We start from the raw sequence: 17,932 nt of genomic DNA, 5'->3' as shown, positions 1-17,932 counted from the left end.
CTTTGGCTGTCATTAAAAATAAGACCTTAATTAATAAAAACTTGATTTTAAGAAAAAAAGCATAAAAATTACTTCAATGTATCAGCTTTAACCATGAAAATCTCTTTTCCAAGAATAGTCATTTATATTGCTTAAGAGAACAAAATAATTCAAGAATAAAATTTGGGCTATTTATAACTCACTGGAAAGAAATGTTATGTAGGTGACTTAAAAAAAGTATTTCAGAAACCCAACTGTGGTTTTATCATCTACTAAGAGACATTACCAAATGTGAAAACACAGAAAAGAAACATAGGTTTGGAAAAGGTAGACTTTTAATAACTGCTTTTATCACCAGGTTAAGTCATGCAGTTACAAAGTAGTTAGAAATCTCTGAAAGGATATTATTGTTTAAAAAAAAAAAAAAAAAAAAAAAAGCTCATTCTTACATAAATAATATCTAGTGCTTCATTGGGACACTACTGTTTAAAAAAGGCCCTGGCCAAATAACTCCAAACAAAACACTCAACTGGGTGTGTCCAGCCCACTGTTAAAGACGCTGTGTGCAGGGCAGGCCGGCCGGTAGGGGTCATTGGCAATGCGCAGAGCCGCCACCCAGACTCCAAACAGGGAGGCCACGTGGTCTTTTTCTTCCTGGGACACTCTATTTGAATTATTGTTCAATTAGTCTACACAATAGCTCTTCAAAAGAGAAGAGCAATTAATTAACACGATAAGGACACTGCATTCTTTGGACTATATGTCACAATTAGTAAATTTGAACAGTCTTAACAAAAATAGCCTCCATTATTCTCAGATATGAAGATAATTCTCCATTGGGTGTTTTCTATTTGCTGGACAATACATGATTGATAAGCTATAAATGATATTGTTTTATGTTATAAAAATACTAGCTTTTCCCATTTATGTTTATAGGCATTCACTGCTTCAGTTGAAGTTAGGCTTGTTAAGTGATTAAAGGCAATTTTATTACAGCAGCATGTACTTATTTTATTCTAAAATAATAAAATGCTTAAAGAGAAATAGCATTTGTTTGCAACTTGTAAAATGGAGTTAATTTGCTGATGTAAAATACCAATAACTCACGGAAGGACCATGCTACCTTATGAAAATGCCACACACCCGCTTCTTAAATGTGTCAAAGTCACAGCACGTATCAGACTTGTCCAGAGCTAAAGCAGCAAGCAACTGACTATTCTTTGACAATAGGTGCTTTCTGGGGCCACAGCTTTGACGGTGTTGGGAAACAGCCATGGAGCAAGGCAGCACAGCCAGATGGAAGAGACATTTTATTTAAAGGCAAAATACCCAAATGGCTTTCTGGAGTAGGTAATTTCTACTTTCACACTCATCCGTTTACACATGATCCCCTAACCTTAATTTCTTTCTTCTTAAGGGGCTGATTTGGATTGGCTTGTTGAGAATGGTCTCCATTATCTAGTAAGTCATGAGAGATATTTCTGTGGTTACATGTAAACTCGTGATAGATCTGCAGATGAAGAGGTGAAAAGGGTAGTGAAGAAGTCAGCCACAATCCATCTATGTGAAGGTCACACCAGCTTCATTGTACACCTTGAAGACTTTCTCAATGGCATTGACATAGGCAGCCGTTCTCAGGTCCAATCCCAGGTTATACTTCATGGCCGTGCGCATGATTTGCTGAAACAGGAGAGAGGCGGTGAAGACCACTCTGACTCTAGCAGCCATGAACTGACAGGGCACATACAGGGCTGCTACAAGTTACCCTGCGCTATGTCAGTGCATGACTAGGCCAGCCAAGGACAACTACTCAGGCAGTTGGACACTTGTCAGGAAGGACTCATGTTCTGAATTAATGTAAACTCCAACTGTCTTGGTGGCAGTAAGAGGTTGTTCTTTAAAATTTTAGATATGAGCTCTGTGAGCCCTTCAGACATCTTGATTTCTGGATTAAGTTCATTTGTTATACTGTGTGATAATTTAAAAGAACAAAGAACAGGGTGATAAAACAGTGGTGATGGGAACTTGGTACTTTTTTTAAAAAAAAAAAAAAGAGTGAATTTATGACATGCCAGTTATATAATCAATAAGAAATTAACAACAGTCAACATACTGAAGAGCTTGAAAACACTGTTCATCATTTAAGACTGAAGAGGCATCATGCATTTTGCTATATACAAACAAGGAACATATACACAGATTGCTATTTCTGTCGTTACACACATCTGGCAGCTGAGATGACACACTGAGCTGCAGTTCACGGAACTAGCACAAACACCAAAAACATCTGCACACGTACCCTGGCAGAGCGCTCCATAGTGTAAGCTAAACCAGAATGCACGATGTCTTTCTCAGATGCACCCTATTAGGAAAAAGAACATAAATTTAACAAAGCCGTACAAAGACATGCTTCATTTATAAGAGTGCAAAGGATTCTTAAGTCATTATATAGCCAGGAAGAGTTGTATAATCTTTCAGTAAAGACATTTAACTTCTGTACAGTATCTTGCTAACTATTAAGTGTTGCATTTTAATGGAAATTTAGTCTTGTTTCTGACAGCCAACAAATTTTCATGAAATAAGACCACGGTAAAACAACCAACACAGACTGAAGAGGCATGCTATTTACCTTTAGAGGCAGGATATAAATGAGGGCTTTTGACCACCAAACTCAGTTAATGTCTTTCCTAGGTCAATTTGTTACAATAGGTTCCTCGTTGTATCTAATTTGTTTTTTGGAATGAGTTCTAAAACTTGGGCAATCAACTGCCATCAACACTCCCAGTATGATTTATGTAGCTATAAAACACACATCCTATTATGTTAGATAAAAACAAATTGGGTTATTAGTGAAGTTATCTAGGCTGAACTTCATTCAGGTAATTAATACTCTATTCAATTAAGAAAGCATTATTTTTAAAATTAAGATTTATTTATTTATACATATAAGAACTGGGGTGTAGGCCAGAGGTGTGGGGGTTAGAGGATTCACCAGAGACAGGTGGGGAGCAGAACAAGCAGGCTGACTGAAATACACTGCTGAAGGGAGGAGGGTGAGACAGGAGAGGTCTGTTGCGCCATGTGGATCAGCTCCTTGGGGATCAAACTTGTGCTGCAGTGGCTGTGGAGAGCTTTATACGATAGCATTGAGACTTTACTCCCTGCACTACCAGGGAGGCCCAAGAAAGCATATTTCTGACACTTGTATTAATTAAGAAATATACCTTATTTTTTCCCATCAAGTTAGGTGCTGATGTTACTCATTATGTTGATAAGAAAAGTCTTAGTGGAATGAGAATAGGCTCAGTATGAAAGAAGAAAGAATTGGAGATAGAGAGTATACATAAGTAGGAGGTCGCTATAAGGGAAATAAAATGACAACACAAATAAAGAGAAGGGAACTGGGATTAAGATTTATTTATTTTTTAAATATAGCATTTAGTATTTAGGATCGACTGAGTGGAAGAAAGACTGATGATATAGGAGTCGGGGTGATTTACTGAGCACGGTACATTTAGGAATTGGAAAACAAGCTACGTATTGCCCAAAACAAGCCTGGGTCTTAGATGAAAGCAGAGTTGAATTTACATCAAAAGGAGAGACAACCAGGAGCCAGGAAACATGGAAGTTATGTGAATGCTTCACTTTTCCTGTGTATATATCAGGTCATGAGCTGGAGTAGAGGAGAATGAGGGGAAATTATCACTTGATCTTTCAGGAGAATGAGAGATGAATGGGACTAGGGAAAGCAGAGTGATTGCTGGGCAGCCCTGAGAGCCTAGCTGAGGCTAGAGATCAGAGTTTCAGGAGCCAGTGGGGTTTCTATCTATGCTGGTATAGGCACGGAGAAGGCAGAGTTGGATTTCATCAGGGTTAAGGAGTTAATGAAGCAAAACAAGACTAGGAGTGAACGTAGGGATGGAACATAGGATTTAAGTTAGACAAAGAGATGATGAAGGGCAAAAATCAGTCAGCAAGGGATGAAAGTCATTTCCAGCATCTGCTTTCCTAACTAACTGGCTATCTTCTGCCCTCTGCTCAGGTTCAAACTGAGTGCCATATATGGCTCAGGCATGTGCTGGGGCATGGGGCCTCATGAAGTCTATCTCAGAGCAACTAAGCAGGTCCACTGACGATTTCAAAGTTACTTGTGATGGGAGGAGAGAGGAGTTTCTGGCACAAGGAGGCTGACTATCAGAGGCGTGGTTAGACTTAAGGTCAAGGCATGCCAGACAGAGACCAAAACTAAGAAATAGGAGGGTTTTATCTAGGGAATAACCCAGAGTGGCGAAATGACCTTTTCATCTTCTGAACAAAACCCTAACTCTTCCCCATGTCATCATATAGTCTTCAATTATTTTTCATGACTGGATACTGAAGAAGATATATCATAACTGCCCCCCTGCACATTGTTCAACTAAACAAATTTAAAAAAAACGATCAGACATACAGTTCTAATGGCATCATACATGGAGCAACTCTACAAGGAGAAAATATTTTCTGAGGATAAATTATCACAGGGCACAATATTATAGTGTCAAGTTTAAGGAAGGTACACTTCAAAAGCCTTTAGAATTCTCAGAGCTTGACTGATGTGCACCATCATTGGAACAGAAGTACAGCTGCCTTACCACAGACATCCTGAGTATAGGATTCATGAATTATTTGTGCTAGTTTAGTGCATTAAATAAAGCTTATTTTGATCTGTATTTCTTTTAACAGCAAGGCAAAACCATGTTTCTAGGCCTACTTCTCATGGTTTTGTTCAATCTTCTGGCATTTGCTGCTTAAGAGTTCATTTTGTGACATGAATCATTAATATACTCTGTCAGTGATATGCATTATTAATATACTGTCAGGAACTAACATGAAATACCTTTTAACCTCTGTTTTCTTTAACTCTCTTGTGTTTACACAGCAAAGTCAATTTTTCATATACCTAATCTATTGCTTACTTTTCAATCCTTTCTATTTTTGAAACTTAAAAAGCCCACTCAGGTCCTGTAATCACTGTCATGTTCACTACTACCTCTCAACTCAAATCAACATACCTGGTCTGCTACAGAAGCAGGAAATGTGTACAAAATACAACTCAGTTATAGGCAACTCACCGATATTCTGTCTTGAAATTCTGCTGTTGGTACGATGGGGATAGTTCCACCATGCTTTCCAAATTTTCTTTCCAAACTCTCCTGAACAGACACTATAAAAACAAACAAACAAACAAACAAACAAACAAACAAAAAAAAAAACAAAACCAGGAGATCAAAATAAGATAGGGAAAAAATGAAGTAGAACCAAAAGTAGCACTGAAACACATATTCATAGGCCAAAGACCAATAATGAATTTCAGAAAAAACCTTTGACACCAAAGACAAAGAATTAATCATTTAAAACTCAGTTAAAAGAAATAAAGCATTTTGCCAAAGTCCTATATAAACCTGAATTTAGGTCACTGCTCAGTTTCCATAACACCCATTACCAGGGTTTTTCCTTGGCTCTTTCAAAAAGAAATTGCTCAGGGAAAAAGAAACGGAAATAGATGAACACTTCACCCAGATTCTTATTGAGCTGAGTAAAGCTGCTCAGTTGGAGGTCTTGGTCCTATTTCAACTTGACGATAAATTCTGCTGCTAAATCTGCAGTCTACTCTAGTCAAAGAAAAAGTTTTCTCATCATAAGACTCAAAACTTCTTGACAATAGGTAGGTCTTTCTTTAATAAGAGCAGTCAGAAATAGAAATGGATGAGTATCAACAGGAGTATTATAATAATACTCTTTATGTTACTAACCTGTAGATTATGCTTTGGGGACATTACATCAAAGAATATCTGACTACAAATATGAGTGGTAATCTACTGAACACCTAAGATACATAACACATAAGAAATTCTGTACTTTTGGCTTAAGTCTCATGAGATAGAATCAGTATTCAGTTCTGAGATTAAATTCTCTAGGATTAGTCTTTTAAATGTAAGTTTTTTTTAAAGAAGCTGGCCTAAAATACAATTTTTGGGGAACTCATCAGAACTTACTAAGCAAGTGGTAATTAGAATCTCTTTCATATTTGAAGGTTAAACGGCCATAGCTGACATGATTTAGGTTCTTCAGCCACTCAAAGTACGATACTGTCACTCCTCCAGCATTCAAGTAGAGATCCTATACACAAAACAGGAACACAAGGTATCAAAGAATGAGAAGATGACATTTTAAAAGTTTACAAGATTTCACTTCTTAAAAAAAAAAAAAGAGTTTATTTTTACCTTGTTTTGTGTCTTTTTCCATCTTAGTTGTAATCCCCATGGGAGATTTAACTTTTAAAGCAGATTAGTCTTCAAACTTTCTGACAGTTTAGAAACTTCTATTTATTTAAGCAACCCCCTTCCCAATCTATCTGAAGTTTTTTCAATTCAGTAAAGATTTTGGGGCAATTTGTCAATAAGCACTTAATCAACTTTGGTTAGTCTCTTCTCTACCAAAAAGTTCTCAAGCAACATTGCTTGCCCACTAACCACTGGCTTAGAACATCCACAGGATGTCTTACTATAAAGTTAACATCCCTTCTTCATTAGCAGAGGTAACTCTTATTTTAGATTGCATGTAAGTGTTCTCAGCAATGGGGTTTTCTTTAAAATGTAACCCAAGCCCACATTATCTTCTAATTTCCAATAACCTTTGGTATAAACTCCATTCTTATTCTTTGAAAACCCTGAATACATATTCCTTACCATAGCTTTCTGAGTAAGCAGCAAGGTACACTTGAGATGCATTATGTTAGAACTATCACAGAATATTTTAGTTTATTTAGAATAGTATTTATAACACAATGTACATTTATGTCACTGAATTCTTAAAAAAACAAACAAACGAAAAACAAAACAAACAAACAAAAAAAACAAAAAAACTAATTGCAATATACACCATGGAGTATAGTATGGCTGCCACAAGAAAAGATGAAATGCAGTCATTTTTTAACAAAATGGTGGGAAGTTGAGAGAATTTTGTATTAACAAATTAAGTCAGAACAATAAAAACCTACTGACATTCATGTAGCACATAATTTGACAACATAAAACACTTTCAGAAGCTAGTGGATAACAATAAACATCTTAGGACTCTGAGGTTAAGGCGGAGGGAAAGGGGTAAAGGAATACAAGGGTGGGCGTGGGGGAAATAAAAGACCAGATACACTCTTAAGAAAGAATCTGAAGTCGGTCAAAGTGAAAATTGACAGGTTCATCATACTAACTAACTACACTTTTACTGCATTTTTTAATTCTTAAAATTTTAAAATATTTATTTACTTAGGTATAGAAGAGTTGCGGTGTCGACCAGAACTACAGGAGGAAAAAGGAATTTACCAGAGACAAAGTGGGGAGTAGAACAGGCAGACCAACTGAAATACACTGCTGAGGGGAACAGCTGGTAAAACAGAAGAGGTCTGCTTCGATATGTGTGACTTAGCTCCCTGGCAGGGTATTGAACACAGGCCCTAGCAATCAGTGTTGAGAATTAATCCCTAACCCACTAAGGAGACCCAACTGCATTTTCTTAAAAGAAAAACAAAGATAGAAGATTCACTATAATCTGGAAAACTAACACAACTTTCCACCAATTCCCTGCAAAAGGCAATTACAATTCCAAGTACATATGAAACCTAGCAAACATAGATGACTTACTGGAATAACCATAATGTTCCTCTCCAGGAAAATCTTATCAGCTTCTGGAGTTGTTGGTCCATTGGCACCTTCAGCAATGATCTGCCAAAAAATGAGGAACATACAGAAATGTAAAAAACATTGTCATAACCCTTCCACTGAACCTGAGGGATGTTCAGGGCAAGGTGTTCTGGGGAGAAGCATACACACATTTAAAATTAAATTAAGAGGAAACCCAGTTAACAGTTTTTCTATGACTCTCATTGCACAGTAATACAGGGCTAAATCAGTCTCTATCAAGCTCTTACCTTGGCTTTGACCCTGGGTGCATTGGACTTGGTCAGCTGCTTCTCGCTTGCAGCAGGAATCAATATGTCACATTCAGCTTCCAAGATGTTACCTTCATAAGGCCTGGCCTTGGGGAAGCCCAGGATTGATCCATGTTGCTGGAATTGATGGAAAATCAGGATAAATGATTTCAGCAGTACTTAAATGTTTATGTTTCACATCCATAATATGGAAACTCATTTGTTAAAGAGCTCTTTAAGTTACATTTCCAAAAATAAGCAATGGAAATAACATCGATAAAATTTATTTTAATTTTCAATATTCAGGGCAGTCAAATGGTTCAGATATTAGATTAACATACCAATTTGAAGTCTTCCAGTTCCTTTGGGTCAATACCATCTGGATTCCATATGCTTCCATCAGATTCACCAACACCAACACATTTAGCACCAAAACGATGTAAATATCTCATAGAGTGTAGGCCCACATTTCCAAATCCCTGGGAAGAACAATTATGTATGGCATAAAAATCAAAGTTCTAAGCACAGAATATAAGCCAGCGCCATTTTCTGACTAACATAAAGACATGGCAGTGGTAGCCACCATGCCACCTAGGCCCTTAGTCCCTGATGACCCGATGCCCTATGACTGTAAAACATTAGATTGCTAATTGGGAGGAATGTAAATTATCTTTTTTTTAAAATATAATATAATAGTTTATTTTTACATCATTTTGTAATTTTTTTTCATCTCAATTGTAACCCCTGTGGGTTTCCAATCATAAATTATCTTTTAAAGTAGCATTAAAATAATCAAACAGCAACCCAAAAGTTGAAATTTGGGTCACTGCAAACCTTTACTAGTCTAAGACTTTTCACAATCTGGAATCAATTTTGCTTTAAATTTTGACCATAAGAAGTTGTAATTTCAAGAATTAAACCAAAAATGGTTGTAATTTCAAGAATTAAACCAAGTTTCAAGAAATAATTACAACGAAAACAAGTTCTAAACTTAATCAGATTTAAAATTATCAACTTCAAAAATACTGAAAATCTAAAACTTAACTATCTGTAATCTTTTAAGAAAAAACGAAAATTTTACCTGAACAACAAATGTTTTATCTCCAAACCCTGGTGTCATTCCTAAAATGCTCATGTAGGAAGCTTCATTGATGAAGTTTTCAATCCCATGGAAAACTCCCCTACCAGTAGCAGAGATCCGCCCATGGATTCCACCTTGGCTGATGGGCTTGCCAGTAACACAGGCATGGGCATTAATATCCTGCAAGAAGTCAAAACTTAAGAGCTAAAATACCATAGTTGTTTCTATCATGAACCAACATAAGGAAGGAGTAAGGTGAAACATTCTCCTTTAGCTGTGTGTTTTAGGTACACTTTCATCAAAAGAGATACTGTTTCAAACATGTGCCCCTAGAAAGTATAAAGTAGATTTTACTTTCTGATGGGGGAAACAGGATTTTAGAAATTTAACATGAAATAAGTACAAATAACATAATCATAAGTAATGAGATAACTGAACTTAAAACTATTATTCCTGCAACAATTTTTTTTTATAAAGATCTATTTATTTATGCATACAAGAGAGCGGCGGTGCTAGTCAGAGTTGCAGGAGGGGCAGTGAGGTGAGAGGATTCAACACAGAGTGGGGAGCAGGCAGATCAACTGAAATCTTTTTTTTTTTCCATAATAATAGTTTATTTTTACATCATTTTATGCCTTTTTCCATCTCAGTTGTAATACTGTGGGGTTTCCATCACTAAATCACCAGTGCCTACAACAAATATTTAAGCCTTACTAAGTCAGGATATACACCCCAACCATAAATGTCATATGTGAACATATCAATAAGAGCCTCCTCAAGATAGGAATAGGCCATTACACAGTGTTCTTAGGTAAGACTCACTTAATGGTCAAATTAACTACATATTAAGTAAAATGCCACTTTAAAAAAGTTTCCAGCGCAATTTGGAGTACTTATCAAAATAAAAATACTCAGTATTTAATAAAACTAGTGACAGAGGTATTCTAAAAAGTTCAAAAACAACAAAAAAACTAAAAACCTAAATTAACCCAGAAATTCCAATTCCAGGAATTCATTTTTTGTGCATCTAGTAGGATATCATTTGGGTTCAAGAACAAAAGAAGATACATGTGGGTGAGACACAGAGGGCCATGTTGTGGGTGAACAGGGAAGTTTTGGTGGGAGGGGAAGAGTTTTCACTACCCACCTTTCTGTACAATTTAACTAATGAATCTTGTTCATGAACAAATATCATTAGAAAAAAGAAATGGGCTTGGGAAGAGTATCCCTCCACGGTACCAAATACACCATTAACAGGCAACCAAAGTATAGACAGAACAGGCAAATCCATCAGTGGGACATGAGAAACCAGAGAGATTCCCATGGTATATAGGCAATCGATATAAAATTTTAAAACAGTGCCTAGGTAGTATGGGCTATTTAATAATCTTGTTGAAGCAATTTGCTACCCATGTGAAACAAGTTAAAGTTCCTCACTTCACCCTGTGTTATTCTCTAGCCATCAATATATGCTCTAGGTGGGTGAGTTTCTAAGTGACCTGGTTTTTATTTGTATTGTTTAAATATTTTTACAGAGAGAACTTTGAATTGAATTACTTGTATAATTACCAACAAAAACAACAGCAAGTAAAAAAAAAAAAGCAAAAAAAAAAAAAAGCAATCTAGTAAAGTGATTTATAGAATTAGTTTTCCCACAGCCTTTCTTTCATGAATAATTAACACTTATGAATACAGAATTGCAAACCCAGTGCCAACTGCTTTTAAACAGTGAGTGCAAATGCTGGAGCTTACAGCAGTCCTGTCTGAGGTCAGGCAAAGTGCCAGATGCAGAGCTACCCAGCATAACTAATTGTCCTGGGAGCCCAGGAGAACATTCTCCCTCCAACACCTGCTCTTCTGGGTGGGGCAAGACAATAGTGAATGGCTCTGGTTGATGTCTGGAAATAAGCTACAAAAACTGTGTCTTCTTTAGACTAATTTTTTTTTTAAACAAATTCCTGATTTTGGATTTCCTCACTTTAAGAAGGAAAGTTTTTACTGGTATAGTCTTACAGTCTAAGCTTTAGCTGTCGGTGCCTCACAAAACCTTTTGCTGTCACTACTGGGAATGAGCGATGCCTAACAAGACGCTGCCTACTACTTCAATCTAGTGTCTTGCTTTAAAGGAATGAGCAACTATATTCAGAACTCACTTGACCATCATCTGGTGGCAGGGAAAAGATCTTTTTGGAAAATCTTAATGAAAATAAAATCCTTCAAAGTGTCTTCCACTGCTCCTATTTCAGAGGATTTATGCAAATGACCTGAAGTAGTACTTACATTTTTTTTTGTCCTGACTAAGGGTTGGGTACTGCTGAAAATGTATTATATTAGCATTCATTTAATCTCATGACTGTGAGTTTACTATTTTGCATACAAGGAAACTAGATACAGAGAATGTAAGGCACTGGCCGCCGGCTATGAAAATGGTATGTGAGGGAGCCAGTTCTAGAATTCTGGCAGTTTGCTCATGTTCTGAACTACAGATTATACCACTCAGGAAATGACAGGGACCTCTTTCAGCTGTAGCCCTTCCCTCATGTTCCCTCCCTCACAGGGGAGAAACATGCCTCTTCTCTAAGGTTTATCTTTCCACACTGAACAGTAACACCCTATGTGTTGATGACAGCCACCTTTTAGGGTGTCTTCTATGGTGCCATTTTTCTTAAGTGGGGACTGTTGAGGCCCTCATTATAGTTTTGCATGGCTTCACAACTTTTAACATCTCTCCCAATAGCTTGCACTTAGTGGGTACATGATATGTAGCTATTATATTTTGTGTATGTATGTATGCATGAGATTTACTTTCACTAAGTAAACTGGTTTATAGTTGTTTACACAGTTGCTTGTTATTTTGGAAATATAGAATCCCCCTTTCCACTGCTGTTACCATAGTGCCTCCATCAGAGCACCCATCGCCCACAGTCCATCCTGCTCCCTCCTCACTTCGTGCTTGCTCCTTCCCCTCCACCCCCCCTTCCTTGATACGTTTTTTTAAATGATCCTTTCTTTCTCCACTCCTTTTTTTTTTTTTTTTTTAAAGGTTGCATCCATCCCTTTTAAGGACAGTTTTACTCCTTGGTCTATATAGTGCACTACTTCTGCTTGGTCCCTCATATTCCAGTGCTCTTGGTTCTCTATGTCCTTCTCCTTGATCCCAAACATTCAACCCACTGAGTCTACCCCTGTTGGGCCAACGCTCCTCCCCGGATTCCACATGACAGGCCCGCCACCATGGGGTTGTTTCCTTCCTCAAGTAGCTCACACAGCCGCCAGCTTGCTGTTCTATGGAGAGGTTAGCTTCAAAGGTTCCCTCTGACTAGCAAATATAACAAAAACATTTTTTAATCCTAGTTCCATTACGTCTTTACCTTTGAAATATGCCTTACTTTCACAGAAAACCAGAGCACTACTGTTTCTCCTCCTGGCTCTGCAGTCTCTATGCTAAAAGTCTGACTATTTTCAAGGTCTAGCCCACTCTTATAGAAGCTATCCAGAAATCACTAACTCTCCATCCTTTAACACTATATCCCTATCATGTCTGTTTATGTGCTCAGTTCCTGTTAAATCAGTCTTTAAGGGGAAAAAATTTAGAATTAAATGCTCCTTTGTTTCTCTTCTAGTTTCTAAGCAGTGTGCCCGGCCCTGGCTGATAATCTCTTTGAGTTTCCTACCCTGGCACCTAAGATTGGGCAATAGCAAGTGAAAAGTTCCATCCATATTCATTACACCGATGGTTTAAGAATAGAGGGAAGTAAAGCCCAGTGAATTCCCCATTCTAGATCTATGATCAGTTTATTTCTTATAGATAGCAAACGATGGACTCAGACTTTTGTTTGTACTCACATAGTGTCCTATGGTGCTAGCATAGGTGTCAGCAATCCAGGACATCTCCCGCTCTCCAGTGCTCATGTCTGGGGCAGGCACATCAATGCCGGGGCCTGGGGGCAGAGGGAAGGTGCATTGCACACACTATAAGATAAACTCACTTCAAACACAAAGAGCCTTTACACAGTACTTTTTCCAAGCTGCACTTACTTGTTACACATTTGGAATTAGCTATGGACAATAGATATAAACCACTCAACACGCAAGCAGTCCAATTACCTGAGCTTCTCTCCACCCCAGCTCCTTTGCAGTAACAAATAACATACCACCTCACACTACACGAGCAGGATTGCTGTGGTTATTGAGTAGATGTGTGGGACATAACAGCACTTTATCACTCACTGAGAATCTAAGACCCCTTCACTAAGTAGAAAAAAGAAGGGCTCTGGAGAAAACCACAGAGCTGAAGCACTTTTATTAAGGCCCATAATATTTTTACCCATGGTGGTGTTGTTTTGACCTTATTCTGAAAGCTTAGTCAGTGTACATAAATGTTTCAGGCTTTGATTTCCTATTTTTCAGGTCACAGCAAATTAAAAAGTTTGAGGATACAAGAAATCAGCTCAAGGGTAGCAGTAGGTACTGGTGACAATACTACTAGTAAAGGTCAGTGAAATCTCATGTAGGAATGTGTTAAATGATGCTCACTCAAATCTATTAAGGTAGGAAATAGAGAAAATTTTCTCTCAGCAATAGTAAGAATAAAAATAACCCAATTATCTTGAGGGTCAATTAAAGAAATATTATGCAAACACTGAATGACCAGGGATCATCACAAAAACATACATGTGAAAAAAATTAGTTTTCATACGGCCTATGTATACACTTTCATTGCATCAACACTTTAGATACACTTCTATTTGTATGTCTGTATGCAGAGGTTTGGAAAGATACGCACAAGCTTAAACACAAAGGTTGGATTTCAGCTATATGGTTAACTTTCTATTTTACTTCAATGGTATACTACAAACCATCTTTACAAAAAGAAAAATAAATATGGTTAAACTATTAAGTATATCAAATAAAGTTCTATGTAAGTGTGGTACTTGAGGTTTTCCTGTAACTTTCACTTTTTAGTCAACAGAATAATGTACATTTTAATATTCTATATTTCAGGGGTCAAGGTTCTAGCTAAGGTACTTACAAGTTGTGATGTAATGCACATAGAACTGATGAACAACTGAAATGTCAAGGATTGATTCTGACACCCCTTCTAGCCTGCTCCTTCATGCAAACACCAACTCTTCTATATCTCAGTACTCTTTTCCTTAGGCATGCATCTTAAAACTCTGCTAAAGTCTAACCTTTCCAAACCTTCCTGTTACCATACACAACTCTATTGTTTTTCCAGAAATTGAAAGCTGGTCCTACACTCAGTGTGAAAGGGTTAATATGTAGACTCTTCTAATATGCAATGTCAAACGTTCCATTTGAGGTAAATTACTAAACAACAGAGAAGTATCAATACAAAAGGTTTGTCTAGGACTGATTAGTTCTATGAACTGAAGGAGAGAATAAAAATCTTCTGCCTTGCTCTTAAGACAGAAAATTTTCTGGGTCCAGATGTCAACTTACTTGCATTGTAGGTTAATGAAGCTTTTAGTGTTTCACTGAATCACTTTTTAAACTTTTTGGAATGTGCAGTACTTGTCAATACCAGAAAATTAAGCTGCATGTATCTAGATATGACCAATAAACACGACAGAATAAAATCTGAAACCATGAGGATTATTAAGTACATTTGAGATTTCAGCTAAGAAATAAGTGAGAAAATGTTAGGGAAGAAAAACACAGGGGCAGGAATATAGAAAAAGTAGATTTTCTTTCCAATTTTAGTCTTTAATGGTGTTAGGAGGGTAAATATTCTATTAAATAACTATTAAAACTAACCAGAATCATTTTAGAACAAGAAACAATTTATTTGAAAATTAAAGATTATGTGACAAACTTATACAGAGATATCTGTATCTCATATGAAAGAACATGACATAACAGTATGATATGAAAACATCAAGCAAATAAAGCTCTGTACCCTCAGAAATTCAATCTGCTTGGCAAAAAAAAGCTCCTAGGAATAAACATTAGGAGTAGGAGCCTCAGGAATCCTTAAAAATCAGTCACTGGTAGCACAGCGAATTATCAGCAAGAATTTCCCCATTTCCCACCTGCTTTCAAAGGACAAGACTGGTTATACCTCCGATTCTAAAAAGTATCAGATACCTCACTGCTTTAAGAACAGTATTACTGTTGAAAAGCTGCTTTTTACAAGTCAAATTTTTTTTTTTTAAAAATAATACAGGTTTTAGTAAGTTCTTAGAAGCAGGGCCTTGGTCTTCCTAGATGTTGCATTAGAAATTGTTCATTGCTGTTCTATTGATCAAGAAGAGGTGGACATGATCTCCAATGGTACCCACACTGCATTCCAAGGACCTCAATCCACTTTCTCAGATATGTATGCATGATGTGTATTGCATATGTAATTTTACATATATATACTATTTATACATAAAGCAGAAACCCGAATGTCCCACTCCAGGCAGAAAAACTATACGACAACACATACCAATAAAACCCTTCTTTGCAAGTTCCATGGTGAACCTCCTTGTGATCTTTTCTAATTCATTATCCTGTAAAGGAAAAGGATAAAGATAATAATGAAATACATTTTGAAAGCAAAACTACGTGTATAGAGAATAGCTGCATATTTTTCATTTGTAGGACATTTACATATATTTTCTTCTATGACCTTCAGACCTTATATGAGTATATACTCCCACTTTAAAAGTAAGAGAACGTAAGCCCTAACATTAGGCCATACAATCAGCAGCTAGAACTAGGGGCTCAAGTCCTACTGGCTGCTGTTCCCTTTGTATTAATACAGGACTCAACGAGCAATCTCTAAGGTATATTTTCATTTAAAGGATGAACTTAAAAAATGAAATCATTTATTATGTTTACATACTGATATAAATATGTAACAGACAACTAAAGCTAGTAATAACTTGCTTTTAATTAACCTGGAACAGATAAGATAAACAACTAAATTTTTACTGATTAAACTGTGTCACTAAGACCTTGAGATTCTGACATAAAATCTCAGATTACTGTAATATATAAACATAGATGAACTGCTTAAGAATATGAAGATATTAATTACCATTTAACCAAGTGAGAAAATGAAAAAGGACATTAAGTAGGTAACCTTTTAATATGGCCAAATACCCAATGAGTTAATTATTTACTTGTTTTCCATTCTTTCTAAAAGCAATAGGAACCATTAGTCTCACTGGTATGGCAGACAGAATCCCAGTAATTTCAAGCTTTCTATAAATGCAGTGTATGCACAAATGTCAGTTTGATACTTACAGTATAGTTCTTAGGATTGATCTTCACACCTGCTTTGGCACCCCCAAATGGTACATCTGAAAGAGAAAGCTGAAAGCTGTTACTTCCATAAAGGGCAAGAACACTAGAAAGTACTACAAAATATTAAAAAAAGTATGATGCTTTAAGCTTGAATTTCATAAAATGAAAGAAATAAACCTATATTGATCCCTTCTGAAACAGTATACTTTAAAATTCTCATGAACAAAACTTTTAAGGCTAAACGAATTACAATGCATATTTAATCAGTGTACATTATCAATTTTAAACATACTTCCCTTCTACTATAATTTGGTCATATTTACAGAGTGTGGAAAGGGATTTTAAGTAAAGATCTACACTTAAAGAAAAAATTCAATTCCTATAAAGTTTTCTATTATAAAAAGACTAAACCTTAATTAAGACTAATTTAAAAAGAATCTAAGTTTTAAACTGTGTAACTTAAAAAAATTAGATGAGGTGAATTTTAAAAGTAACCTTGCATATAAACATTAGGTATTAATAAATGAGGTCACTTACCAACCACTGCACACTTATATGTCATCAGAGAAGCCAAAGCTTTTACTTCATCTACACTCACATCAGTGCTGTAACGGATACCTGGTAGAGTATTAAAAAAAAAAAAGGGCAGGGGGAGGGAGTTTGAGAAAAAAAGATTTATTTAGAAGATCCTTCTGGCAAGTTTGGAAAAAAAAAGCTACACACTGAAATGCCTACACTTTTTATTTTTCTACATCCCATTTTGTTTAAAAACACTTGAAGTATCTTATAATAAAAAGCCCAACATGATACAGACAAGAGGAAAAGTTGTTAATTACATACCCATAGCACAATAACAAACAAAATAATTGATTTTGAATATTCTGAGTTATGAGAAAAAGTTTGGCGTTGAAGCCCAATTCTGCTTTCTGGTAGAAGATAAGCAGGGAAGTCAGAGAGGAAGACATAATCCTATCTTCCAAAGACTTACATCCAGCAGTACCTAAGATTCTACAAGATAAACATAACCTTCAAAATGAATTTTATTTTTAAAAAGAAAGCCCACTCAGCTGGAGAAAGCAGCTTAATCATTTTTTATAGCAAGGTTTCTTTTATTTTTCAGAAAACATCTATCTAAATATGAATAAGTTCTAAGAGAATTTTATCTGTGGTATATATAATCAAAAAACCATGAAAAGTAAGCAAGCTGAACTAGGATCTTTGGCCTACTGGAAAAATACAAGGATTATACTTAGAAGACTTTCAACAACACTGCTTCCTCATCCCTACTCTATAGCCTCTTCTATTTTATTTAATATTTTACCAGTGGCTTTGTGTTTGTCTGCTATTTGATGTACCTACAAGGCAAGCTAGTTTATTAAGACAGACTATTTTGTCACTACACTAATTCCTAGTGACTAACAAAGAAAACAGTGTGTTTTAGGCAATCAGTTATGTGCTGACTAAGGATATGAACATTTTTGGCTTGAAATCTGAGAACAGAAAAGCCATGGTCACTAAAAATTTTAACATATATGCAAGTTCTCAGTAATTTACCACTAAGTGTCCATACATATAAAAGGGCTAAAAAGTGCTAGAAAGCATAAGTACAAGGTACAAAAAAGTATTCCAAAGGGTTTGGAATACTCTATCTT

General features: G+C 36.2%; 1 protein-coding gene across 1 annotated transcript in view; it reads right to left on the bottom strand.

The window, feature by feature from the left end:
* Positions 1 to 296: 296 nt before the first annotated feature.
* Positions 297 to 17,932, bottom strand: part of GLUD1 (glutamate dehydrogenase 1) — a 28,812-nt gene continuing 11,176 nt past the window's right edge. Inside the window, exons 2-13 of the mRNA XM_012723752.1 lie at positions 16,818 to 16,898; positions 16,281 to 16,336; positions 15,478 to 15,541; positions 12,873 to 12,967; positions 9,027 to 9,206; positions 8,287 to 8,424; positions 7,946 to 8,083; positions 7,659 to 7,739; positions 6,015 to 6,138; positions 5,091 to 5,182; positions 2,279 to 2,341; positions 297 to 1,659 (exon numbers count right to left, since the gene is read on the bottom strand). Coding sequence (XP_012579206.1) covers positions 1,540 to 1,659; positions 2,279 to 2,341; positions 5,091 to 5,182; positions 6,015 to 6,138; positions 7,659 to 7,739; positions 7,946 to 8,083; positions 8,287 to 8,424; positions 9,027 to 9,206; positions 12,873 to 12,967; positions 15,478 to 15,541; positions 16,281 to 16,336; positions 16,818 to 16,898 — 1,232 coding nt within the window. The 3' untranslated portion in view covers positions 297 to 1,539. The remainder of the gene's footprint in view (positions 1,660 to 2,278; positions 2,342 to 5,090; positions 5,183 to 6,014; positions 6,139 to 7,658; positions 7,740 to 7,945; positions 8,084 to 8,286; positions 8,425 to 9,026; positions 9,207 to 12,872; positions 12,968 to 15,477; positions 15,542 to 16,280; positions 16,337 to 16,817; positions 16,899 to 17,932) is intronic.

This window comes from Condylura cristata, unplaced genomic scaffold (genome assembly GCF_000260355.1).
Source record: "Condylura cristata isolate star-nosed mole 26May11 unplaced genomic scaffold, ConCri1.0 scaffold00011, whole genome shotgun sequence".
In the NCBI taxonomy this organism is placed as follows: domain Eukaryota; kingdom Metazoa; phylum Chordata; class Mammalia; order Eulipotyphla; family Talpidae; genus Condylura; species Condylura cristata.
This window is presented reverse-complemented; position numbering and strand designations above follow the sequence as displayed.